The sequence below is a fragment of the Cololabis saira genome, chromosome 16 (genome assembly GCF_033807715.1).
Source record: "Cololabis saira isolate AMF1-May2022 chromosome 16, fColSai1.1, whole genome shotgun sequence".
In the NCBI taxonomy this organism is placed as follows: Eukaryota; Metazoa; Chordata; class Actinopteri; order Beloniformes; family Belonidae; genus Cololabis; species Cololabis saira.
The window spans coordinates 41,081,635-41,109,221 of NC_084602.1; the positions used below are offsets into that span (position 1 = coordinate 41,081,635).

The window sequence follows — 27,587 nt, forward strand, 5'->3', positions numbered from 1 at the left end:
CTCCGCTGCTGGAATGAGCCACGCGCAGCACCGGTCACCCGTGGACTGCCAGGACCGGTGACCCGTGGACTGCAGGGATGCCTCCTGCGACCGCAGCGCCGCTCCTGCTGCTCATGTGCGTCGCTGCGACCGTGACCGGGGGGAGCTGCGAGCGCAGACACCGTGCACGGAGATGGACCGGCTCCACGGAGATCCAGAAACAGGGCGCGTAAGTGAACACTGTAGTGGAGGACTGTAGCGGTGACAGTGGTATATTTCATATTCATTCATATTTGATTGATTAAATCTGAAGTGTGAACATTTTTACAGAAACAAGTTTCTCAGCAGGGCTTCTGGGTTATTGAGGTTCCTGGGCAGCAGGATTCCAACTCATTGTTAAAACTCCTGAGCTCAAGAGGCTGGCTTGAGTCCCTCTTGATCTTTGAAAACAGGACTAATATGTTGATGTTAGGGTTTTGTTTGAAGGAATAAGTGATCGGTGAGTTCTCATGGTTCCAGATCAGTTCAGTTCAACTTTATTTGTAGGGTAGGGGTCACCAATCCTGGTCCTCAGGGGCTGTTGTCCTGCAGGTTTTGGATGTTTCCCTGCTTTAACACACCTGATTCTAATTAATCATCAGCTTGTCATCAAGGTCTGCACAATTCTGTTAATGACACAGTCCCTTGTATCATGGTTCAATGAAGCAGGGAAACATCTAAAACCTGTAGGACACCGGCCCTCAAGGACCAGAATGGCCCACCTCTAGGTTAGAAGGTTAGATGGTTAGGGGGTTTAGGGGGTTAGGGTTAAGTTTAGGGGTAGGGGGTTAGGGTTAAGGCAAGGCAAGGCAAGTTTATTAACTGTATATAGCACAATTCAACACAAGGTAATTCAAAGTGCTTTACATCAACATTAAAAGCGGCTTCAGTTTCTGGTTATAGTTGCGAAGACTCTTTATAAATGTTGTAATATACCTGAAGTTAGTTTTTTCGCCACCTGCGTTCTACTTGTCTACATATCCTTCTCTGTGCTTTAACTAGTGTGGCGTTTCTCCCAGGTGACCCTAACAGAACTTTGGCCTTAATTGGGGTGATAGAATCAATAACAGTCATAACATTGGAACTGAAGCTGTTAACAAGGTCATCAACTAGAACTGAGGGAAGGGTTGGTGATGATGTAAAACCCTGGGTGACAGGTTATGGTTAAGGTTAGGGGTAGGGGCTTAGGGCTAAGGGTAGGGGTAGGGGGTTAGGGCTAAGGTTAGGGTTAAGGTTAGGGGTAGGGGGTTTAGGTGGTTAGTGTTAAGGTTAGGGGTAGGGGTTAGGTTTAGGGGGTAGGGTTAGGGTTAAGGTTAAAGTTAGGGTTAAGTTTAGGGGTAGGGGGTTAGGGATAAGGTTAAGATTAGGGTTAGGGGTAGGGTTAGCGGTAGGGGGTTAGGGTTAGGGTTAAGGTTAGGGGTAGGGGGTTAAGGTTAAGGTTAGGGGTAGGGGGTTAGAGTTAGGGGGTTAGGGTTAAAGTTAGGGTTAAGGTTAGGGTTAGGGGTTAGGGTTAAGGTTAAGGGTGGGAGTAGGGGTTAAGGTAAGGGTTAGGGGGTTGGGGTTAAGGTTTGGGTAGGGGGTTAAGGTTAAGGTTAGGGGGTTAGGGATAAGGTTAAGATTAGCGGTAAGGGGTTAGGGTTAAGGTTAGGGGTAGGGGTAGGGGGTTAAGGTTACGGTTAGGGTAGTGGGTTAGGGTTAAGTTAGGGGTTAGGGTTAGGGTTAAGGTTGGGTAGTGGGTTATGGTTATGGTTAAGGTTAAGGTTGGGGTTAGGGTTAAGGTTAGGGCTAGGGGGTTAGGGTTAAGATTAGGGGTTAGGGTTAAGGTTAGGGGTAGGGGGTTAGGGTTAAGGTTAGGGGTAGGGGTTAGGGTTAAGGTTATGGCTAGAGGGTTAGGGTTAAGGTTAGGGGTAGGGGGTTAGGGTTAGGTTCAAGGTTAGGGGTAGGGGGTTAGAGTTAAGATTAAGGGTAGGGGTTAGGGTTAAGGTTATGGGTAGGGGGTTAGAGTTAAGGTTAGGGGTAGGGGTTAGGGTTAAGGTTAGGGCTAGGGGGTTAGGGTTAAGATTAGGGGTTAGGGTTAAGGTTAGGGTTAAGGTTAGGGGTAGGGGGTAAGGGTTAAGGTTATGGGTAGGGGGTAAGGGTTAAGGTTAGGGGTAGGTGGTTATAGTTATGGGAAGGGAGTTAGGTTTAGGGTTAAGGTTAGGGGTTAGGGTTAGGGTTAAGGTTATGGGTAGGGGGTTAGAGTTAAGGGTAGGGGGTTAGGGTTAAGGTTAGGGGCATCTGTGAACATTCCTGTGACCGTGAGCTGCTCTGGTCTCATCAGGTCGGGTTCTGCCTGTCGAGTCTCCTTCAGGTTTTGACAGTAATCTGTGCTGTTTCCTGCAGATCTCTGCTGAAGAAACCTCCAGATGTGACCAAGTCTCGCAAAACCAAGACCACGGAGCATCTGCTGAGGGTGGATGACCACGACTTTACTATGAGGCCGGCGTTTGGAGGTGGGAACCTCCAGGTTTTTCTTTTTGCTGTAGATTATAGATGCATCCATATATATATATATATATATATATATATATATATATATATATACAAAACGGTACTAGTTTCTTCGCGCTAAAAGAGTTTAAAAGTATAACATAAAATCCTAAGAGTAGGTCTAAAGAGCAAGAAATTAGAAACTGAGAGAATAAAACAATAGAACGTATAAAATAGACCATAAATAACGACTAAAACATTTAAATATAACATTGAGATAAAACAATGAGATAATAACAAAGAATAAACTAAACTAAAGATTAATATAAAACAGAGTAGTAAGATCTGATAAAAATAGGGGTGATCATAGAAAATGATATAGAGTTAAAAGAGTCAGTTAAAAGCCTGATTAAAGAGAGCCTCTTTTTAAAAACATCAACATTCTCTCCAGCCCTGAGGTTATAGACATATATATATATATATACAGCTATTTATATTTATATTCCTGTGTCGAACAGCTGCCTGGGTGCCCTTGGGGACAAATACAGTTTTATGGAATTGAAGTGAATTTGCTGAAGGGTTTTAGGCGGCGAGGCTAAAGAGAACGAAGACGGGCAGGAAAGGGAGAAGAACTCGGGCAGAGATACCGATCAGGCCCGGGCAGAAAACAGGTCCAAAAACACGGTTCTGCAGGCTGGATTAAGGCCCCGTTTCCACGTAGCAAAAACACTGGTGTTTTCGTTCATTTTGGTCGTTCGTTTACACGAAAACGAAGCTCAAAGTCTCCAAAAACCATCATTTCTGAAAACTCCGGCAAAAGTGTAGATTTTTAAACTCCGTCTTCACGTTTGCTTGTAAACGGAGAGAAACGGACATTTAGGCTTCAGAACGTCGCATTATGAGACAGAAACGTCACCAGCGTCATGAGTGACACCTGTGTTTACAATTAGTTTGTAACCGTCAGTATTTTCTTGTATTTTACCTGTTTTATATTCTAACATCACACTTAAAAGTAACTCCACTTCTCTGTCACTCCAAACCAAAGACTCTGGTTCATCTTGGAAGTAACTGGAAGTTACTCGTGTCATTTGTTGATGTTTTTTTCCAGGATTCTGATTGGCTAGCATGACTTTATCTTCTCGTTACACTGCCCCCTGTAGGTTTGGCTGCTCATAGCACCTTAACAGATATTTATGTAGGTTCCTGGAAATGATGGCATTTTTCAAAACGTAGAGGGGGAAATATCCGTTTTTGTAAATACCCGGCTACGTGTTAACGTGGCCTAAGACCAAGAGAGTACTGTCCTGTTAGCCACGGCTGCTGCTTGGCTCAAACAGTGATCTTGAGCGACATCGTTAATTCATTTTATCACGTATGCTGTAAAAGCCTCTATGTATATTTTAGTTTGTCACAGACATTTTCTTTTCAGTGTTTATGAATCAATTCCTAAGAAGAATTGAAGACCTGATGGTCCTCGTGGAGTTGGTTAAATAAACGGTCAAAGGTCGTCATGACCGTTACCACCATAGACATATAAACGTAGATGCCGCATTGAGTAGTTTTGCTGCGATACGTCAACGACACCGCCATATTGGATGTGGCAAGACTGCGCTGGTGCACGTGTGGCGGAGTGAATGAATAAAGGAGTTCCTGCACTAAACCCTGTGTCCTCTGTCCTGTCGGTCGGCCCCAGTGGCAACGAGCTTGCTACAATAATATATTTAATTTTCTCAGATGGCAAAAATAAGAACTTTATTGATCCCACATAGGAGTAATTCAGTTATATCAGCTATAGAGAACAAGGTAGTGCCGAAAAACTATGTATATCCCCCCTCACAAAAATAAGAAAAATAGAGAAACATATTTTCTCATCAACAAAATATGTTATTTTATTTTCTGAGAAATGGTTCAAATGTTATTTTGTTGTCTGAAAGATTGGTTCAAATATATTATTTTGTTACTTTTAAATTTTAAATATGTTTTGTTGGTGAGAAAATATGTTTCTCTATTTTTCTTATTTTTGTGAGGGGGATATATATTGTTTTTTCGGCACTACCTTGTTCTCTATAGCTGATATAACATGAATTACTCCTATGTGGGATCAATAAAGTTCTTATTTTTGCCATCTGAGAAAATTAAATATATTATATTTGGTGTCTAACTGTTTCCCAAGTATATTAGTGCGTGTGTGAATGAATAAATGAGACGTAAAACGTACATTTCTTTGTAGAAAGATGCTTTATGAAAATAAGTCAATTTACTTGTATTAGTTTCCAGTGCAGTCTTGCCACATCCAATATGGCGGCGTTGTTGACGTATCGCAGCAAAACCACTCGATGCGGCGTCTACGTTTATATGTCTATGGTTTCCACAGCCAGAAGCAAAACCTAGTTCCTCATTGAAACCTCAACCTCATTGAGTTTTTAGTGGTAAAGATGAGCTTTTCCATCCCCGGGTCTCCCGATTGGCCCTGCCGGTTCTCTCGTTTCCAGGGCAACAGATGTGCGGTGGCGTAACACATTGCCGTCTGCGTTAATCTCAAAACACAAAGAGCCGCGGCATTTTAATCCACCGCTATCGCTAATTCGGACCAGCATGCCCCTGACAAAGCTATGCTAGGTTAACCCGGCTAGCGAGCGGTCGGTGCAGATGGAGGCGACCTCTCCAGATGTTAGAGACCTCCCCCAACGCTAGCGCTAACCCCCCCAGAGAGCACAGATTACAGCTTTGGGATGACGTAAAACAGGCAGAAAAACCAAACTGGTGGCTTTTTGGAGCTCAGGTCCTGAACAGATCTGGAGGGGAATAAAACATCTTCAGCTCGCGCTGCTGCATATTCTTCAGTGATTGTTGCAGGACGCATAGAATATAAAACAGGTAAAATACAAGAAAATGTTGACGGCGGCCAAACTAATTGTAACCACAGGTGTCACTCATGATGCTGGTGACGTTTCTGTCTCATAATGTGACGTTCTGAAGCCTAAATGTCCGTTTCTCTCCGTTTACAAGCAAACGTGAAGACGGGGTTTTTAAAAATCTACACTTTGGCCGGAGTTTTCAGGAATTATGGTTTTTGGTGATTTTGAGCTTCGTTTTCGTGTAAACGAACGGCCAAAACGCATGAAAACACCACCGTTTTTGATACGTGGAAACGGGGCCTAAGTGAGGACTCCGGCAGCGTTCTGCACTAGCTGCAGTCGTCCGGTGGACTTTTTAAGGAGACCTGTAAGGACGGCCTTAAAGTGGTCAGTCTACTACATATAGATGCATGGACTTGTAAGTCCTGCTGAGACATCAAACCTGTAATCCTCAATAGGTTGTATAGGTGTCACGGTTTGTTTCGGTTCTATTTTGAAACCCGTGTCTTTGTGTTTCAGTTGCGTCTTGACTTTCCTGATTCCCATCTGTCCAATGACACAATCAATGACACAATCAATGACACAATCAATGACACAATCAATGACACGAATGAGCAGCTTCACTTCTTAAAAAAGTAATTTACCAAGTATGCTTCTCCTACAGGATGTGTCCTCGGTACCAACTGACCCGCAAACTCTGCAGTACATTTCAATAATGAAATGTACAACTTTCTTTGCGCTTGTCTGATTCTATCCAACTATGGAAGTGTATCAGGGCCAGGCAGGAGAAAAATAAAAATAATATTTTAAAGGAGGAAGATTTTTATTTCATTATGCACTTCGAGAAAAAAGTGGAAATGTTGAGATTAATGTCAAAGTACAATTTCGAAAAAAGTCGAAATGTATTTCAACTTTATTCTCGAAATTCCGACTTTATTCACGAAATTTCGACTTTATTCTTGAAATTGTATTTCAACATTAAGAAGAAGAAGTCCCTCCATCACAGCTGCACGTGCTCAGTCTGATGGTGTGATTGTGTCTGCAGGTCCGGCCATTCCTGTCGGAGTCGACGTTCAGGTGGAGAGTTTAGACAGGATCTCTGAAGTGGACATGGTAAGAAGATCTGCGATCAATACTGATTATAGATCATCAATACAATACCTGATTAGAGATCATCAATACAATACATGGATGGATGGATGGATGGATGGATGGATGGATGGATGGATGGATGGATGGATGGATGGATGGATGGATGGATGGATGGATGGATGATGGATGGATGGATGGATGGATGGATAATGGATGGATGGATGGATGGATGGATGGATGGATGGATGGATGGATGGATAATGGATGGATGGATAATGGATGGATGGATGGATGGATGGATGGATAATGGATGGATGGATAATGGATGGATGGATGGATGGATGGATGGATGGATAATGGATGGATGGATAATGGATGGATGGATGGATGGATGGATGGATAATGGATGGATGGATGGATGGATGGATGGATGGATGGATGGATGGATGGATGGATGGATGGATGGATGGATGATGGATGGATGGATGGATGGATGGATAATGGATGGATGGATGGATGGATGGATGGATGGATGGATGGATAATGGATGGATGGATAATGGATGGATGGATGGATGGATGGATAATGGATGGATGGATAATGGATGGATGGATGGATGGATGGATGGATGGATGGATGGATAATGGATGGATGGATGGATGGATGGATGGATGGATGGATGGATGATGGATGGATGGATGGATGGATGGATAATGGATGGATGGATGGATGGATGGATGGATGGATGGATGGATGGATGGATGGATGGATGGATGATGGATGGATGGATGGATGGATGGATGGATGGATAATGGATGGATGGATGGATGGATAATGGATGGATGGATAATGGATGGATGGATAATGGATGGATGGATGGATGGATGGATGGATGGATGGATGGATGATGGATGGATGGATGGATGGATAATGGATGGATGGATAATGGATGGATGGATGGATGGATGGATGGATGGATGGAAGGATGGATGCAACCTACATGGCTGCAGAATTGATCAACACTTTTTTAGTTTTTACCGTAAAACCAACAGTAGTGCTTTACCACTGCTGGATGTCTTTGATACTAGTCTGGTTGCAGCTCCAGAGCTGCCGGACCGTCGGGGGGATTAATTCTGCTGATAGAGATGAAGTTAAAGAACTGTTTCCATGTCTGACGTATCCGTGTTTCACCAGGACTTCACCATCACGCTGTACCTGCGTCACTACTGGAAGGACGAGCGTCTGGCGTTCACCAGCAGCACCAACAAGAGCATGACGTTCGACGGCCGTCTGGTGAAGAAGATCTGGGTCCCCGACGTCTTCTTCGTCCACTCCAAGAGGTCCTTCATCCACGACACCACCACCGAGAACATCATGCTGCGCGTCTTTCCCGACGGACACGTGCTCTACAGTCTCAGGTCAGCGGCCAATCATCTTCCTCCGTGTGGAGTAGGATAGCTTTCAAAAAGATGTGTCCATGTTATAGCTACCGTATTTTTGCGACCATTAGGCGCACATAAACATCTTATTTTTTTTTCAAAATGTGCCGCACGCCCAATGACGCAGTGCACCCAGTGTGTTATTGTAAGGCGGACGTAATTGAGGCCACCATGAGAACGTTAAAGGGAGAAGTATGGGCGTGTGATTGGCGCGTGATTTGCGGACGTAGTTATTAAGGCAAATGAAAAGGGCTGGATGGATGAAGAGATGATGAAAGAGTGGCTGAGGCAGGTCTATGTGCGGCGACCCGGTGGTTTCTTTCACACATCACCATCGCTGTTGATCTGTGACTCTATGCTGCCCATCTCAGAGCCGATGTGAAAAAAGAAGTGAAACAAATGAACGCTGCGCTTGCTGTTATTCCGGGAGGTGTCAGGACTCGGCCCGTCAGGCTTCATCCGCAGCCCGATCGCGCTGAGACCAGGAGAACAGTTAGAGAGTATGGTTACTGTTATTCAAAAGAACACATAACAGTAACCATACTCTCTAACGTAGCCAGGACGAACTTGTGACGAGCTGTTGGCAGTCCCTCTATTTAACTCCCATAAACAAATTAACTAATGTGCTGCAGCTGAGTGTTCAGAGCGCCGGAGCATCGGAGCACGCCCGGCTCGCGCGATCGGGCGGCGGATGAAGCCCGACGGGCTGAGTCCTGACAGGAGGTCTGACAAAGGAACTCCAACCGCTGGACGTCGGTGTGAACCGGCCGTTGAAAGTGAGGCTGCAAGCAAAAAAGCCAGCATCATTTTCGAGGGGCCGCAGGCCACGGAAAGTGACTCTGACAGCGAGGAAAGCGGGACTGGCACATTTGGCACATTTGTTTAATGCAGAAACAGAGTATAAAGACTTCATGGTTTTGAATAATGCAATAATGATTGTAATTAGTTAAACAAAGCACAATCAAACTCTCTATTTTTAAATATGAACACTTGTATGCTTGTGTGTGTTGTTGTAAGGCGGCGTGCCATGTGTGTGTATAGACGGCGCCTTTCCACACGGTGCGCCGTATGGTCGCGAAAATACGGTATCTGTATTCGTAATGATAAACATTTGTATGAAAATGAAAAAAAAGTTGTACCCAAATTTCTGCTGTGACACACGAGTCTTGATCAAATTGAAGTGCATGAACAACAGTGCGGTGACAACCACGTAAATTATGGAGCCAAATCAAGGCCAAAAGTTTTGCTAATTTGAAAATAAAATTTGAACCTGAAAATTCTTTTTTACAGTTTCAAAAAAAAATTTTAAACTGGAAAAAAAAGATGTGAAACTAAAAAAAAGACGTGAAACTGAAAAAAAAGATTTGAAACTGAAAAAAAGATTTGAAACTGAAATAAAAAGATTTGAAACTGAAAAAAAGATCTGATACTGAAAAAAATAAAATTGAAACTGTAAAAAAGACTTTTCAGGGTCAAATTTTATTTTCAAATTAGCAAAACCTTTGGCCTTGATTTGGCTCCACAGTAAATCCATTATGTGTGTTGTAATAAAATATAGATGTTTGCCATTAGTTTATCGATTATTTATTGCGACAGAGAGCGCAACAATATATTGCAATATAGATTTTTTTCCCCACCACTAGTCTCCCCTATGGGGCTGTGGTCGTTGAGGATCCCACACATGTCCCTGGTCAGCACCTCCCTCGTAAGGAGTGGACAACCCTCCCCCGCCTGAGGACAGGTGTGGGACGTTTCTCAGGTGTGGGGTCTCTCAGTGCCCACTGCGTATGTGGGGATCCATCCCAGACTGTGGAGCATGTGATGTCCAGTTGCCCCAGATACCGGCCACCGAATGGTGATCGTGGCTTAATAGACTTAGACAATGACACGCTGGTCTGGCTTGCTGCAACGGAACTGAAGGTCTAACAACATACGACAGAAGAAGAAGAAGTCGCCACTATCACGTCTGACCTGCAGACGGCAGTGGTGGCTGATGGGAAACGTGTCTGACTGCTCTGTCTCGGTTACAGGGTGACGGTGACGGCGGCCTGCAACATGGACTTCAGCCGCTTCCCCCTGGACTCCCAGACCTGCTCGCTGGAGCTGGAGAGCTGTGAGTAGAAACCAAAAAACCACCTCAGTTACCAACATTTATAAACATCTAAAGCTGACTCAATACAGCACTTCAAGTACTAGTAGCTGTAACGTTTACAGTGGAACTTGTCCGGACATGTTTAGCGTTTAAATGATAATTCAGCCTGGAGCAGCTCCAATGATAGCAACATTCTAATAACTGACAGCCCTAAAATAGAGCTGACACGTCTTTCCCCCTCTCTCTACCTGTTTCCTGTCCAACTACAGTTAAAAAAAGGCCACTAGAGCCAGGAAAAAATACAAAACTGTAATCTATCAGATAAATATGATTTAAACCGGCTTAATCCAGTTCCTTTAATCCCAATAACATGTTCCCGTCTCTGTAGTGAAATGTTGGAATCTAATACAGCACTGAGATCCACCTGGACAAGGACAATTATACGTCCCCCATCAGACGACAAGCGCAGATACGAATCCGCCGTTTTTAGGAATAATGATGTTTACTTGCAGCAGGGAAACAGATAATGACTCAGGAGTGTGAACCTGTTGTCTCTTGCTGCAGGAACACACTTTAAAACAATGTTTGAAAGAAGAGAAAAGGTGAAATATTTAAGATTTCATTTCTACGAAGGGTAATTTGAATTTTGAAACCGGTTTTGTTGACCTTTTTTTTAATAAATTATATTTTTCTGACTTTATACCAACCTGATCTCACAAAAATCCGTGAAATGCCCACGACCTCTTACCACTATTTTCCGTGGTCCCAACACGGTAAGTGGTATAATTCCGTGTGAGCACCACGGATATTGTACCATGCAAAGTCAATGGGATCCGTGGTCGTGATATATACACGGATTATGACATTATTATTATTTATATATTATTCTTTATGCGTTTTTGTCGCGCAAGGTACTGTTTTTTACTGTCAGTTTGTAAAAGCACGTTTTTAACGCTGTTTTAAGAAGAAACAGGCGATATTTAAAGTTTCTCCCATTTCGTCAACCACAGGGGATTCCCTGGGCGTCCCCTCTACGTCATAGAGTGACGAGGGGGGATCCTGATCACGTGACAGATGCCCCCGAATTATTATTTTTTTAATTTTTATGGCTAATAATTCAAGTCTGAATACTAGTGCTAAGTTAATGGGAAATTTTCAAAAGGTGAAACAATCAGTATTTAAAGGGGAAAATAAACTCAGAACTGGTCCAAATTGAATAGTATGACTGTGTATAATACTATCATCAATATCTTAAAGAAATCTGGCCACAAAATACTCGTTAAAAGATTTTGACTGATTGTTTCCAGCTTGGCCCTTAAAGACGTCTCTGAATATACAAGTCAAACATCCATGATGTGTACCAACAAGAAAATCAAACTTTGTCGTAGGACAACAGTGAAGACATCGTTGGAAAGGTCTTGACCTCAGGAGCAACATATGTCAATATGAGATTTGTGGGCAATTCCTGCTCCCCAGGTGTGCCCTTTGAACCTTGTACCTGTGACACTTTTGAAGGCCTGTAGTTCAACAACAAAATATGCTAGAGACATGGGGTGAACAGTTTTGGAAAGCTCTGCACCTCTACTATCATGCCCGACAGTAGTCCAATAGGGGGCGCCACTGAATAGGGTCAAAACCTATAAAAAACATGATTTCACCCTCTTACCAATACAAAAGTCAAAATCAGACCAGACAGGCGTGCTTCCCACCCTTAAAAACATATAATAAGCTTGCATTTAGGAAATGATTACTTAAGACTAAATAGTTGTTTAATAATGCCCATCCAGTAAACATGTACACCATTAGTGAATGATTAGTAGATGTATTAGGTAGCTGTTACTTAATGCATATTCACTCCAAATAAACACCATTAGTAAATGATTACTAGGGACATTATTAACGTTTTACTTATGTATTAACTAATGTATTACTTAATACTAAGTAATGCATACATAAGGATAAATAATTACATCATGTAACGTTTATTAATGCTTACTAATGTATTAATTAACTCTGAGCAGTAGGCATTCATTAACTGTTTATTAATGCATTAACTAATATGCTAATTAATGTTAAGTAATACATAATAATGGTTATTTAACTATTATTAAACTGTTAATTAATGTTTAATAATGCATTAACTAATGTTAATTAAGGGACCCTTATTGTAAAGTGTTACCATAAAACCAATACATTTCAGACACAAATTCAACGCATTTGTAGGAGTTCAGCACCATGGATAGAGATCACTCTGAAATCACCGTCTGATCCACTTCAACTAATGACAGTAGTGGAGTCAAACTGGCACGGCGGCCCAAAAATTCACATACAAGTTCAATTTCAGTTTGAAGTATTGTGGCTACTCACCACTACTTGAAGTTACTTGGCGAGCCTTGGGCTCCGCGAATTCGCCCGGGTTCGGGGATGAATCTCTGCTAAACAACGCTTCATCTCCCACAGGAGGAGGATTAAGGCGAACAAAATACGCATCTAGCTTGGACAATTTGGCTTTTTCTTGCTCCCTTTTTTCTTTTTCTTTGCGTTTTATCGCTCCACTTTTGTGTTTCTAACTCCCTTATATTTAGGCTGTAGGATTACTGAGCTCTGTTGACGAGTGATGGATGAATACGTTGATAGACGGCTGTTGATGACCAATGATTTTACCCCAAATACATTTGGACATTCACTTCCAATTTTTGTTTTAATGTTAACTGTGAGTGTGAAAATCTCAGCACAACATCTCAAGGGGCGGCGCCCCAGTCCGCCCAGAAGCCCCGCCCTTGAGCCGCTCGTGGCATAGTGGGTTAAAGGGGACCTATTATGGCATCTAATACCTATTTTAAACAGACCTTGAATGTCTTAAAAACAAGCTTTTGATTGTCTTTGCTAAATAAATTAGATTTCAGCCTCTGATCCATGTCTTTATCTTCCCATTCTCTAACCTCATTATCTATGCAGGATTCTGAGTGGGCGGGGCTATGATAATGAGGCTCTGTGCTGATTGGCTGCCTGAATGAAGCGATACACCGCTACGAAAAAATGGAGGAAGCGCCGGCCGGTGGAGTTTTTTGTTGTTGTTGTTCTTGTCAGAGTTAGTTGTTAGTGGTTTCACCATCGGTCCCGTGGTTCCGTAACTTTAGGGAGCAGTATCTTATTGGCTCGTAGATCCACATCACACTGGACGATCATCCGGGCGGCTGTACAGACACTGCAGAATCTGGTTGTTTCCTCCTTCTCTGAGTTGCTGAGGGGAGACCACTTTATATATGTTAAAGGCAGAAAAAAACACTTTATATATGTTCAAATAAAAGAAAACCTGTGTTGTGCCCGCCCATATGCCCATCTGAACTTATAAAATGTATGAACATTTTGTGATTATGAGGACCTGTAAAACCAGACTTTGCCCCTTCTTCCTGAAGTCCTGCGACCCCCTGCTGCTAACTCCTGGTTATCTCGGCCTGGGTCGAGATAGTCCGTTTACGACCCCCACTGCATGGCCGGAGATCAAAACAAGGACCCAGCAGGGTTTCTGCCAGGGAAAACAGACTTCCTTGGGGTTTTACGACACCCCCTGGGGGGGAGCCGGATGCAGCGGAGCCCAAAACCAGACCTCAAAATGGTACTGCTTCTTTGAACCCCCCTTTTCCGCTTTAATGTGCCTCATAAAATGGCGCCGTTGCCTGAACTACAACCCCCAGCATGCCTTGCGGGGGGGGGGGGTGGCGCCTACAAGCGCGCGCATCCAATCGCAATGAGGCACCGATGACGTCACTGCAGCGCGCGTAGGATCAAAACCCCTGCTGCTGCTTCTCTTCTCCTCTTCCGATCAACCTCTCTTCCTGAGCAGCAGGACCAAAGATCCCACCTCCTCTCCCCCCGGGCTGGGGGGAGGCAGGAGGCCCGCACCGGACCGGGCCCTGCGGGGTCCGGCCGTTGAAGCCGCTGCTCCCCTTCTCTCTTCTCAACCACATCTCGTCCTGGAACAGCTGGATCTTCTTGGCTCTGGGCCAGAGATCCCACCTCTCTCTCCCCCCGGGCAGGGGGGAGGCAGGAGGCCCGCACCGGACCGGGCCCTGCGGGGTCCGGCCGTTGAAGCCGCGGTTCCCCGGGAGCCTCCGGCTTCCACTAACTCTGTCCTCTAAGTTCACAGATCCAAGCTTCCGACGCCCACGCGCTCCCGGCAACCAGATCGGGACACAGCTGCGACTCAGACTGAACCCCCCTCCCCGCTCTGAGCCCCTGTCTGCCAACCGGCGCAGGGATCGGGGACGGACGGCCGGCGTCTCGCCCGGCGTGAGCTCTCCCGGGGCCCGGACGGCCGCGCGTCGGCGACCGGCGCAGAGAGGGAAGCACGGCAAGGAGAGACCGGTCCCCCCGCCGCGCCTAGGAATGCGTGTGAGCGTCCGTTTGGTCCGGAACCACGGCCCGGCACGAGGCGGCCCCGCCGCTGTCTAATCCGTTTCAGGGGAAGGGACGGCCCAGTCACAGAACCCGCAGGCATCCGATCCGGATCCCCGAGGAAACGTGAGCCCGGGAACGGTAGATCAGTAGGACTAAGAACGGTTCAGAACTGTGTGAAGTCGGGATCTCTGTTTATCAGTAACTTAAGAACGTGTTACAGAGCTAAATCTGTGTTCAGAGTTGAGATTACATCATCATTGTTATCATTATCATGTTTGATTATTTGGTAGTCGTTGTTTTCTGCCGTAGGCACGTTTTAAATGCTGCGTTCGCCATCCGGTCCGATTGCACGTGGCCCAGAGGGCGCGTCCATCTTTAAAAGACCACAGAAGCCCCGTTTGAACTGTAGATGTTCTGTATCTTCGTTATTATTGCTTGATTTCTTTTTTTTGTTTTCATTCCATGCATTTAACGTTTATGTTTCATTTTATTGATTGTTGTTTTTCTTGTTAGTTAATGGTTTTATAATAATGTCGTGTGCCATCAGATTTATTTGGGTGTTGCGTTTATCATCTTTTGACACCCGTATGTAAATAAATTCTGATTGATTTCTTTATGAGTGGTTGTGTTATTTCATGCAAGATTTGGTCACAAATTGATTTGTTTAAGCAGAGCCTAGTGTTCGGACATCACGCCTTCACTGTTATTCTGTAAGATTTGCTGTTCTGCAGGATAATTCAAATCATAATGAGACTGATTTTCTGCTGTTTTAGTTATCGAATTCCACCGGAGTAAGGCCCCGGCGGTGGTGCCCCTACGAGAATTATCATTTTTGATAATACAATTTGATAAATAGTCAACTTTATTAATTATTAATAATTCTTTAATAGAATTATCATTAGCCTTGATAACTGGACAGCCAAGCTACCTTGAGTTGCACAACACCTGGTTTTCAGAGTAGGTCCCCTTTAAGCAGCGGCTCATATACTGAGACTACAGTCCTCCTGCAGGTTCCAATCCCGGCCTGCACACCTTTGCTGCATGTCATCCCCATTCTCCCTCTCTGTACACTTTGAATAAAGGGCCACTAGAGCCCCAAAAAATCTAAAAAAAAACTAAAAATAAAAAAGAAGCCCCGCCCCGTTAATTGGGTAGTAGCTGTTGGTTGTATGTGATTTGTTGGCTGCGGTTGGTTCGTAGTGGTTGGATTTTTCCTGCGGTGGTGTTTTTCAGAAGCTTCAGGGCTTCTGCCGGTTGGTGTTTTTCAGATGCGTACACGGACGAAGACCTGATGCTGTACTGGAAGAGCGGCGACGAGTCGCTCAGCACTGACGACAGGATCTCCTTATCGCAGTTCCTCATCCAGAAGTTCCACACCACGTCTCGTCTGGCCTACTACAGCAGCACAGGTTCTGCTGCTTCTTACTTAAGTCTTCTAAACATTTACAGATATCTTTTTGTCGGTTTTCATTAAATTTTCCTGAAGTTTAAGTTCTTCCTCCTGGTCTTACAGTGTTCTTTCTGTTTTCCAGGCTGGTACAACCGGCTCTACATCAACTTCACGCTGCGGCGCCACATCTTCTTCTTCCTGCTGCAGACGTACTTCCCCGCCACGCTCATGGTCATGCTGTCCTGGGTGTCGTTCTGGATCGACCGGCGGGCCGTTCCCGCCCGAGTCTCTCTAGGTAAGAAATCCAGTGAGTGGATTTGCTGAAAGCTGAGAACAGACGGACTACGTTTCCATGCATCAATAACCCTTTTCTAACCAGAATATTAGCAATAACCCGGTTACACGGCCATGTAAACACCAATAACTCATTTGAATAACCGGAATTTTCTCATATTCCGGTTTTTAAAAACCCCAATATGACCCCTGGGTTACTCCTTTTCTAACTGAATATTCGTTCATGTTTAGCCTAACGGGATTTCCCCATCAGAAAGAACAGGATTTTGTTTTCTGCGCATGTTCTTTTCACAAGGAATCCTGGTCTTTTGAGTCCAGGAAGTTCTTATAAACACGGAGAAACCAAGACCAGGAGGAGACTAATCACTTCATAAATGTAATGAAGGATATGAACATTTCTGCATTTGTAGACGGTAGAAAGTACCGGGATAGAAGATTTACAAGAAGGTGAGAGAAAAGTTGCGCGAAGCAGCATTTGTAGGAACGCCAGACCAGATCAAGCTCCGAAGAAGCGGAAATGAGGGGAATTGCGTCATGACGTTCTCCGTGCGTCGCTGGTTTGATCCAGATATCCAAAATGATTAATCACCATGTTTACAGGGATAACCCTGTTTGCTCACGTATGGAAACAGATTATTCCCAATGTTTCAGTAATCGGAATATTGACCGTAACCCCAATTTGGACTGCATGTAAATGTAGTCAATGTTGGATCACAGACTCCGTACACTTCACATGCAACTTAACTCCCGGTTTGTTTGTTTGTTTGTTTTATTTAGGATCCCCATTAGCATTAGCAGCAGCATTAGCTATTCTTCCTGGGGTCCGACATACACACAACACACCCATTAACACTTAATACATAACAGACATACATTATATTCAATTCAATTCAATTTTATTTGTATTGCGTCTAATACAACATAGTTGTCTCCAGGATCTTTCCAGAGACCCAGAACATGAACATAAACCCCCAAGCAATTATTATATAAACAATGGCAGGTAAAAACTCCCCTAGTGGGAGAAAAACCTTAAAGGAGCTTGAGGCTCCTTTTAAGAAATTAGACTCTCTAGCGCCACCCTTCACCACGACGGCCGGGGAGAACGGGGAGAACGTGCATGCAGCGTCATGTGACGTCACATCCGCAGGACAGCGCGGGAAATTCGGGACCGAATTGCAGCACATTTTGCAGCACACAGCCTGTTCAAGGCAACGGAGAGATACACTAGAGGAATCATTCTTTTGGGTTTGGAACGCTTCATCTGACATTATTACTAGAAAACTTAAAATGTATACGGATTTTTTTCATAAATCTTGCCACAATCCGGCCTCAAGCTCCTTTAAGACAAACAGTGGCAAGAAAAACTCCCCTTTAGGAGGGAAGAAACCTGGACCAGGACCTGGACCTGGATCATAAGGGGGGACCCTCCTGCCAAGGGCCAGACTGGGGGGTCGGGGACGTCAGCAGCACACAGCAGGCATGTGGAAGCAGCGGGATGACCAGAGGGGGGGGGGCCGGGACCGCAGGCCAGCACGCAGCTCCCGAAGCTCCGGCCTGCAAACATGCACAAAAAAGAAAAGGGGGGGCCGGCACAAGAAACTACAGGAACGATGGACAAAAATGAGATATTTATGAGATATTTATAATAAATAAAAATGGTAATGGAGAAGAGAGGAAGGGAAGAGGAGAGGAGAAGAAGGGTGAGAGGTACCGCCCAGTGGATCATGTCGGTGCCCCCCTGCAGCATAAGCCTATAGCAGCATATCTACCACCAAGCTATATTTGAGACTAACTATTATAGTTTTGTTCTATAGCTGCAACTATGACTACTGACTCTAACACACTAGAGTTTACACTACCTAGAGATTTACCAACACCAGCTAGAGGTTTACTAAACACTAACTATAGGCTTTACTAAACAGAAATGTTTTAAGTTTAGTTTTAAAGGTGGAGGTGGTGTCAGCCTCCTTAACCCAGATTGGAATTTGGTTTCATAGTAATGGTGCCTGATAGCAGAACGCCCGCCCTCCAAATCTACATTTAGATACTCTAGGAACTACGAGTAAACCTGCACTCCGAGAACGGAGAGCTCCGCCAGGAACATAAGGCACTATCAGGTCTTGCAAATAATGCGGAGCTAAGCCGTTTTGGTCTTTATACGCAAGTAATACAATTTTAAATTGGATGCTGAATTTTGTAGGTAGCCAATGGAGCGACGCTAACACTGGAGAGACGTGGTCTCTCCTGCTAATTCCTGTCAGCACTCGTGCTGCTGCATTTTGGATCAGCTGGAGCCTATTCAGCAAATTACTTGGACATCCTGCTAACAACACATTACAGTAATCCAGTCTAGAAGATACAAACGCATGAACTAGTTTTTCTGCATCACTCTGTGAGAGGATTTTCATAATCTTTGCAATATTACGGAGATGTAAAAATGCTATTTTACAAACCTGTGTGCGTGCGTGTGTGTGTGTGTGTGCGTGTGTGTGTGTGTGTGTGTGTGCGTGTCTGTGTGTGTGTGCGTGCGTGTCTGTGTGTGTGTGCGTGCGTGCGCGCGTGTGCGTGTATGTGTGTGTGTGTGTGTGTGTGTGTGTGTGTGTGTGTGTGTGTGTGTGTGTGTGTGCGTGCGTGCGCGCGTGTGCGTGTATGTGTGTGTGTGTGTGTGTGTGTGTGTGTGTGTGTACGCGTGTGTGTGTGTGTGTGTGTGTGTGTGTGTGTGTGTGTACAGGCATCACCACGGTGCTCACCATGTCCACCATCATCACCGGCGTGAACGCCTCCATGCCGCGGGTTTCCTACATCAAGGCCGTGGACATTTATTTGTGGGTGAGCTTCGTGTTCGTCTTCCTGTCCGTGCTGGAATACGCCGCCGTCAACTACCTCTCCACCGTCCAGGACCGCCGCAGGCGCAAGATGAGGGAGCGGGCGCGATCCCAGGTCTGTTCCGAGCGGCACAAACAAACACCTGTAGGAACATTCTTCCTCCACTGTGGGGGGTGGGGGATCATCAACACACGTCAAATCCAAGCAAACTTTATCTAATGAACACTTTTCATACAATAGGGCTTGGTCGCCAAGGTGCATTCTGGGATGCAGCGGCCATGTTGGCGGCTTCGTGAGTTTAAACAAACAGCAGTGTAGTAGCACGGAGAGAACAGACTGAACGCAAAAAAAAATGTTTAAATGCTGGAAAGGAGCTGGAATTTACCGGGAACCTTAAACAAGGAATCCAGGGAGCGGTATATGGAGAAAATAATGATAATTAAAGCTGCAAGCAGCGATGAACGGGCCCTCGCACTCACGGCCACCGCCCCCATAAGCATATCAGAAATGACACCACCCATGACTTCCTATATCGAACCATTCAAAAGTTATAGCAGAAAATCGGACAACCTATCAGAAGAAGGGGCGGGGCTAATTCAGGCCAATGAAGCTCAAGGACTCAATATAGAGTCAGATGACACCACCCACTACTCTCTATGTCAAAACATTCAAAAGTTATGGCAGAGAAAAGTATTCTAGGGGGCGCTGTTGAGCCATTAGGCCACGCCCATTAATGCAAACCATGAATTATCAAATGTATCGCCAGGCCTGGCTTGCATGCAAAATCTGGTGACTATCAAATATGGACCAATCAGATGAAGGGGGGGCGCGCCTTTTGGCGTCTAGCGTCGCCACGGTAACACTTTTGAAAGAGAAAAGTAATGCGTGTAGTCGCAGGATGGAGACGCACATTTTGATGTATAACACACCTGGGTTCACATTACGGTTCGGGCCATATTAATTGCCAAAGGAATGGCATAAATTGCGCCAAAATTACACAATTAATTCAAAATCTCCGACTTCCTGTTCGGTTTCGGCCATGGCTCCAAGAGACTTTTCTTTAAGTTGTGCCATGATACAGGTGTGTAGCGATTTACGTGCATGTACGTCAAACCGTATTATGGGGCTTGAGGCGCAAAGTTTTTTCTGTCTGAACCAACCAGATGAAGGGGGGGCGCGCCTTTTGGCGTCTAGCGTCGCCACGGTAACGCTTTTGAAATAGAAAAGTAATGCGTGTTGTCGCAGGATGGAGACGCACATTTTGATGTATAACACACCTGGGTGCACGTTACGGTTCGGGCCGTATTAATTCTCGAAGGAATGGCTCATATTGCTCCAAAATTATGCGATTAATTCAGAATGTTCAAAATGGCCGACTTCCTGTTCGGTTTCGGCCATGGCGCCAAGAGACTTTTCTTTAAGTTGGGACATGATACAGGTGTGTACCGATTTTCGTTCATGTACGTCAAACCGTATTATGGGGCTTGAGGCGCAAAGTTTTTTCTGTCTGAACCAACCAGATGAAGGGTGGGCGCGCTTTTTGGCGTCTAGCGTCGCCACGGTAACGCTTTTGAAATAGAAAAGTAATGCGTGTTGTCGCAGGATGGAGACGCACATTTTGATGTATAACACACTTGGGGGCACGTTACGGTTCGGGCTGAATTAACTGCTGAAGGAATGGCATAAATTGCGCCAAAGTGACACGATTAATTCAAAATGGCTGACTTCCTGTTCGGTTTCGGCCATGTCGCCAAGAGACTTTTCTTTAGGTTGTGTACCGATACAGGTGTGTAGCGATTTTCGTGCATGTACGTCAAACCGTATTGTGGGGCTTGAGGCACAAAGTTTTCAAGGGGGCGCTGTTGAGCCATTTTGCCACGCCCATTAATGTAAACCATTAAATATCAAATTTTTCGCCAGGCCTGACTTGCATGCAAAATTTGGTGACTTTTTGGGCACGTTTAGGGGGGCAAAAAGGCCCTCCTTTCGTCAGAAGAAAAAAGAAAGAAAAAGAAAGAAAAAAAAAAAAATTCCTACAGATACAATAGGGCCTTCGCACTGAAGGTGCTCGGGCCCTAATTAACGGTTTGGATCCATATGCAATCCCTACTAAAGAGTGGAGCTCCGACTTACTGCTGCAGTTCTGCAGAACCACCGTCTCCGGCTACCTTGTTTAGGAGTGTTTGGCAGCTGCTTTGGTAAATGTTTGACTCGCCATGTGTTTCAATAAATTAGTATAATAGTACAACATACAGTACATGTTTTATAATGACTTGACTTGGATTTATATAGCGCCCTTGAAGGCACCCAGAGCTTTACAGAGATCATTATTCATTCATTCACATTCTCACCGGTGGTGGTAGCTACGTTTGTAGCCACAGCTGCCCTGCAGACTGAAGGAAGCGTGGCTGCCATATCGCGCCAAACGGCCCCTCCGACCACCACCAAACATTCATACATATTCAAACACATTCACACGGGGCAAGGTTTTGTATTACTCTTACTTTTTTCTTTTTTTATTCATCGCTATATTATGCGGAAGAGGCTCCGCGTTCCTAGTGAGATTATTTTTTTCCTCTGCAGCTACAAATAGAGTTAATATCTTTTCCTCAACAAACTAGTTTTATCTGAAGATTGGGGTTAATTGCACCGCAGAGAGCTGGCCAGCAACTGCGTTTAGCTGGAGAAGTGGGGAATAAAACCCGTGTTTTGATCCGACCCTGGTCTATGTGAGTGTTTGTTCGTGGTTTACTGTGGAAGGTTATGTTTGGTCGTTACAGCCGCGATCCAAGCGAGCCGACGACTCTTTGTTATCTCAGATACTCGACCTCCGTGGTTCTGCCTCCGAGCAGGAAAGCGGTGAAAAGTTAAACCGTTAGCGATCTTTTCCCCACGTCTCTTATGTGTGGAGCTGCTGCACCCACAACACAGCAACGGGTTACCGTGGTTACAGAATAACGGAAAGTAACGATTACAAGTAAGACACAACGAAGAGGGAGCACGTCTGTACACACTGGTCCGAAGAGCAGGTAAGGTAGCTGCCAACATGGCGGCTCCGCCAAGTGATGACGTCAAGACGACAAGCCCTATAAAATGCTTAACAAGTGCTTAACAGTAAAAAACAAGTCGATCCTAATTTGTTCCCATGGAAAGTTTTCTTTTCTGAATTCTCAGAATATTCAACCGTCATGATCCCATGCAGACCCCAGGTTTCTGGAAGTCCACGGTTCATGGTGGTTTTGGTAACACTGACACGGTTGTGTTTCTCTGTTCCCAGCACTCGCTGCCCTGCACCTGCAGCATCTCCCAGGCCAGAACCATGCCCATGCTGGACGGCACCTACAGCGAGGCCGACACCAACAGCCTGGCCGGCTACACGGACGAGCCCCTGGTTCTGGAGGACGAGCCGGACGAGAAGCAGAAGGTGCCGGAGAAGCCGGAGCACATGGTGGTTCACCTGACCATGAGCTGCGAGTCCGCCGGCACCAAGAAGAGACGCAGCCTTCGCACCTTCAACATCATCCAGAACACGCACGCCATCGACAAGTACTCGCGCATGATCTTCCCCGGATCCTACATCTTCTTCAACCTCATCTACTGGTCGGCCTACTGCTGAAGCTCCGCGGCGCGCTAGGCTAGGCCTGCCGCCCCCCCAACCACGTTCTCTGCTCTAAAGGAGTGGAGATAAAAGGCCGGGTATGGACGACTCAAAAAACCTGGCTGAGAATAGACGTCATCATGTTGGACAGGAGTGGTAGGAAGAGAACACGTTAACATAGAGACCTGGGACCTCATTTATAAAGTTTGCGTGCCACAAAACAGGGCTTGAAAGATGCACACGCCACCTTCTACGCAAAGGTTGGGGTTTAAAAAAAAAAAACTTGAAAAATGCGTGTATCTCTACGCCAACCCTGACCCTTGCGCACAAACATTTTGAAGATATGGGGAACTGGCGACGCAGACGCTGAGGTGGTGAAATGAAGCCAGATTCATGTCATACTTTTAATGTCATCACATATCAGACTCATAAATCCATGTACACCCAAGCCGGCAGTGTTATAGATATGTTCCGTAAGTGAGCCATTACGCTTGAATTTGCAGTAGGTACTAAGTTCATATATCATACTTCCATCTTCAAATGGTATGGAGTGGTGAATGGCACCAGATTGATTATTTATCGTGACAAGGTGTGTAACAATCAGTACAATTGCTGAGTGAGAATATAAATTGCGTGGTGACAGCCGTGCGTCATGCTGCACAATGGATGCGCTGGCAGAGTCTTGGATCTATGTGCTGAACTGGGTCCAGTGTTAGACAGACTGACCCGCCAGATTGCGCCATCCTGGTGCACATACACGTGCTGCCACTCACTCGCTTTCTTTTTGTTAGTGATGCCACTACTGTGGCCACCAAATAATGTTGTTTTCCTGGCCTCCACCTCATCCACAAGCATCTCCATCTCGGTCTCAGTGAAATTTCGCTTTCTGGTCTTCCCTGCTATGATTTTCTGAGGAAACAGGACTTCCTGTTTGGTTTGGGCCATGGCACCAAGAGACTTTTCTTCAAGTTGCGACATGATACAGGTGTGTACCAATTTTCGTGCATGTACGTCAAACCGTATTGTGGGGTTTGAGGCACAAAGTTTTCAAGGGGGCGCTGTTGAGCCATTAGGCCACGCCCATTAATGCAAACCATTAAATATCACATTTTTCACCAGGCCTGGCTTGGTGCAAAATTTGGTGACTTTTGGGGCACGTTTAGGGGGAAAAAAGACCCTCATTTTGTCGGAAAAATAAAAACGAGAAAAATTCCTACAGATACAATAGGGCCTTCGCCTTCAGGGCTTTCCGGAAAACACCATTGATCAGCAGCTCATTTATATGCAAACACAATCATCAAGTACTTTGCATTGACCATTTATGGTAGAAAGTGGGCGTGTAGAGGGCGGGACATGAGGCGAATTCACGTGCACAACCTTCCAGCTTGACTTGGATTTATAAAGAGAACATTGCGTGCAGATGTGCGTGCGAATGGTTTTATAAATCAGGAGTTTTTGTGCGCACGCCATTTTCAGCTTTTGAGCGCACGTACACTTTTAGTATGAATCCTACGCACTCTTTTATAAATGAGGCCCCAGACAGCTGTATTTCCTGATCAGATCTAACATGGTCAGACAGAACACCGTCCGCTCACTGTGACGGCGATGATTGGTTGTTGTTCGGCCTGGGATGTTCAAGAACAAAGTATCGTGAAATCTTTTGACCCAAAGCTGCTGCATTGATGAAAAACTGAACAAAGAATCCCCTTATCAGACCAAACCCACCGCCGGTTCTCAGTTCAGCCACTTTCAGAGAGAGATGCACTGCGTCCGAAATTCCATCCTTCCTCCTAATGAGCAGCAAAAACAGTATGTGAGATTTTTTAGTGCGTCCGAAACATTAGTACGTACTCAATAGTAGGCTATTTCTATCCATACTCATTCTGTAAAAATGTATTTGTGTGGATTGATGGACACTAGCTAAGCAGAAACTTCCCACAATGCATTGCAGCTGTGTTTGGTTGCTAAGTGCTGTGCAGATACTTAGCAACCAACAAAAATGGAGGATAACGTTAGCGGTAGCAAGCTAAGCAGCAGCAGCAGCATCACGCTAGAATTCAAATATGAGGAATTAGGTGGGATTTCGCTTTGGTTTCTATAAGATATTAACCAGATGATTCATCATTTATCACATTAATGTTTGGGTAGATGTGTTTGCAAAGTTTACGAATGAGCTAGACAATGATAGCTAGTTTCGGCCAGGATAAAAGGGAAAGAGTGGAGCAGTGCGCTGCTACTGCTGCTGTTACCATGGTAACAACTCCCCCTCCCAACGGCAGGAAGTGCCGTGTGGCTCTGAGTAGTACGTCCGAATTAATGCACACTACTGATATTTATTCAAAAGTGTGCCGAACTTAAGTATACTTTTTGAGTATATACTGTTTAGTGTGGCATTTCGGACGGACCAATGGTTTTCTGAAAACGTACCGGAGATGATAGCGCAGTTCCTTCACACTCCAGACGTACATTCACGCTGACGCCACAGGTGAAACAACCGCCACACACCCTAAGTTTGACCTCAGAGGTGGAAACGTTTTCCTCTCCAGTCTTAACGCCTTAATGCCGGGACACGCCAACCCGATTAACGGCCGCCAGGCGAAGGTCGGTGACCCGAGTCGGGATTGGTGGGTCCCGTGCAGTTGTCCGTCTGCGTCCGTGTTCACTTTGGGGCGATTTGACATGTAGAATAGAGCGATCCGTCATGTTCTTCTTTCCTTTTGTTTCTGGGCGACACCACAGATTAGCACCGCCTGCAGTTATGGGGACGTATTACGCCTCGCACACACGCAGAACCTGCGCTTTAGTCGGCGTCGGGTTGGGGTGTTCGGGAGTGTTCTTTTGACCGATGCGGGGAGACGAGAGCTGACTTTCAGTTCAACTGCTTTTCAGCCGACGGTCGGCCGTCGGGTCGGTGTGTCCCGGCCTTTAGAAGAGGAACGTTCCCTCCCCAGTTAGATCCATAAAGGAGGAACATTCCCTCCACAGTTAAATCCCTAAAGGAGGGATGTTCCCTCCACAGTTATATCCTTAAAGATGGGACGTTCCCTCCCCAGTTTGAACCATAAAAGTGGAACGTTCCCTCCCCAGTTATATCCCATAAAGGTGGAACGTTCCCTTCCCAGTTATATCCCATAAAGGTGGAACGTTCCCTCCCCAGTTATATCCCTTAAGGTGGGACGTTCCCTTCCCAGTTTGATCCATAAAGGTGGAACGTTCCCTCCCCAGTTATATCCCATAAAGGTGGAACGTTCCCTCCCCAGTTATATCCCATAAAGGTGGAAGTTCCCTCCCCAGAATGTTCCTTCCCCAGTTATATCTCATAAAGGAGTAACGTTCCCTCCCCAGTTTGATCCCTAAAGGAGTAACGTTCCCTCCCCAGTTATTTTCCTGAAGGAGGAACGTTCCCTCCCCAGTTATATCCCTAAAGGAGGAACGTTCCCTCCCCAGTTATATCAATAAAGGTGGAACGTTCCTTCCCCAGTTTGATCCATAAAGGAGGAACGTTCCCTCCCCAGTTATTTTCCTAAAGGAGGAACATTCCCTCCCCAGTTATATCCATAAAAGTGGAACGTTCCCTCCACCGTTATATCCATAAAGGTGGAACGTTCCTTCCCCAGTTTGATCCATAAAGGAGGAACGTTCCCTCCCAGTTTGATCCATAAAGGAGGGACGTTCCCTCCCCAGTTAGATCCCGGGACCAAAGCTCTTTGTTTTTCTATCCGGTCGTAGTGCAAAGGAAGTTCTGGTGTGTCCCTATGTTGCCCTGGTAACCAATTGTGTCTCGCATTAAAATGTCCAGGCAAAACAAACTCAGGATGCCGTCTTCATTGTTCAATTTATTTTATTGTTAAATTGTTGCCGCCACAGCAGCTGGCAGGTTGCTCTCAGGATCCCAAAAACCTAGGAAATGAAAAAACTCCGTGGGTTGTTTCGTTGGCTGGTCGATCGGTCGGTCGGTTGTTTCGTTGGCTGGTCAATCGATCGGTCGGTTGTTTCGTTGGCTGTTCGATCGATCGGTCGGTTGTTTCGTTGGCTGTTCGATCGATTGGTCGTTCACAGAACTGGACTGTTCAGGAGCGGCTTTAGAGCCGAACCGCTTCCAGCTTTCAGACTCTTCACCCTCTTCATGTTTTAGTTTGGGTTGCCATGACAACTCCCATGGGGCGCTGCTCTTCACCCACACCGGTTCCTCGAAACCTTCCTCGTGTTAGATTACAGGAAGTTCTACAGCCATGGGAAGCTCATCTTAATGTAGATGACGATCCCATGGACAGTTTGGGTTAGAAAAGGAGTAACCCAGGGCTCATATTTGGAAAAAAACTGGAAAATATGAGCAAATTCCGGTTTTTCACCGGGGGTGATTGGTGTTTACATGGCCGTGCGAAACCGGGTTATTGCTAATATTCCGGTTCTAAAAGGGTTATTGACTATTTACTAATGATCCTCTGCAGTTCTAAAATAATTTCTTTATTTTGATACTTAAATTCTTTATTCTGTGCGAAATGTACATTAGAGTTTATATTTTCTGAATTATGCCCGACGGTGAAATACTTTGGGCTTGCCCTTGAAAAACAGAGAAACCTTTGATTTTTGTTACTTTTTTTTTGGGGGGGGGGGGGGTTATTTATTTTCTTTTCTTTTTTTCTTTCTTTCTTTTTCTTTTTCCTTTTCTCATTTAGAACTAAATTGAGTGTTGCTTTGTGATGTCTCATGGATGCCTGACTTGGACTTGTAAGGAAATAAGATTGGAATGCTGGACAACAATTCAGTTTTGCGTTTCCTTTTACGTAAGAGAACTCTTATTTTTGTGTCATTGGAAGGATTTTGAAAACCAAATAAAGATATTGTTGGAAAAAATAAATAAAGGCGTGATGAGAAATGTCTGTACCTGACGCTGGTTCAACGTTAATGTTCCATATGTTTATTAGACACATTAAACAGTTCTGATCACCCGACTGGTTTCTTTCAAACTGACGGATGTTCGATGTTCGGCTGCTGGTTAGTATGACGGAGTATTAGGGCCAAACTAAGACAAAAACAAACGGAAATTACGAGAATAGAGTCATTATAATATGAGAATAAAGTTGTAAAAATTACGAGAATAAAGTCA

General features: G+C 45.1%; 1 protein-coding gene across 1 annotated transcript; it reads left to right on the top strand.

Annotated features, from left to right (window-relative positions):
* LOC133462733 (gamma-aminobutyric acid receptor subunit rho-2-like) lies at window positions 1-27,331 on the top strand. Its single transcript, XM_061744137.1, has 9 exons — window positions 1-208; window positions 2,401-2,510; window positions 6,391-6,458; window positions 7,632-7,855; window positions 9,907-9,989; window positions 15,638-15,778; window positions 15,902-16,054; window positions 18,785-18,993; window positions 22,157-27,331. The coding sequence occupies exons 1-9, from the start codon at window positions 78-80 to the stop codon at window positions 22,493-22,495; spliced, it is 1,458 nt and encodes a 485-aa protein (XP_061600121.1). The 5' UTR covers window positions 1-77; the 3' UTR covers window positions 22,496-27,331.
* Window positions 27,332-27,587: the final 256 nt, after the last annotated feature.

Excerpts from the sequence above, each read along its gene's own strand:
- LOC133462733 (XM_061744137.1), top strand. The coding sequence starts at position 78 with ATGCCTCCTGCGACCGCAGCGCCGCTCCTGCTGCTCATGTGCGTCGCT. Across the intron at positions 209-2,400 it reads GAGATCCAGAAACAGGGCGC|ATCTCTGCTGAAGAAACCTC; the intron begins GTAAGTGAACAC and ends TGTTTCCTGCAG. Across the intron at positions 2,511-6,390 it reads TATGAGGCCGGCGTTTGGAG|GTCCGGCCATTCCTGTCGGA; the intron begins GTGGGAACCTCC and ends TTGTGTCTGCAG.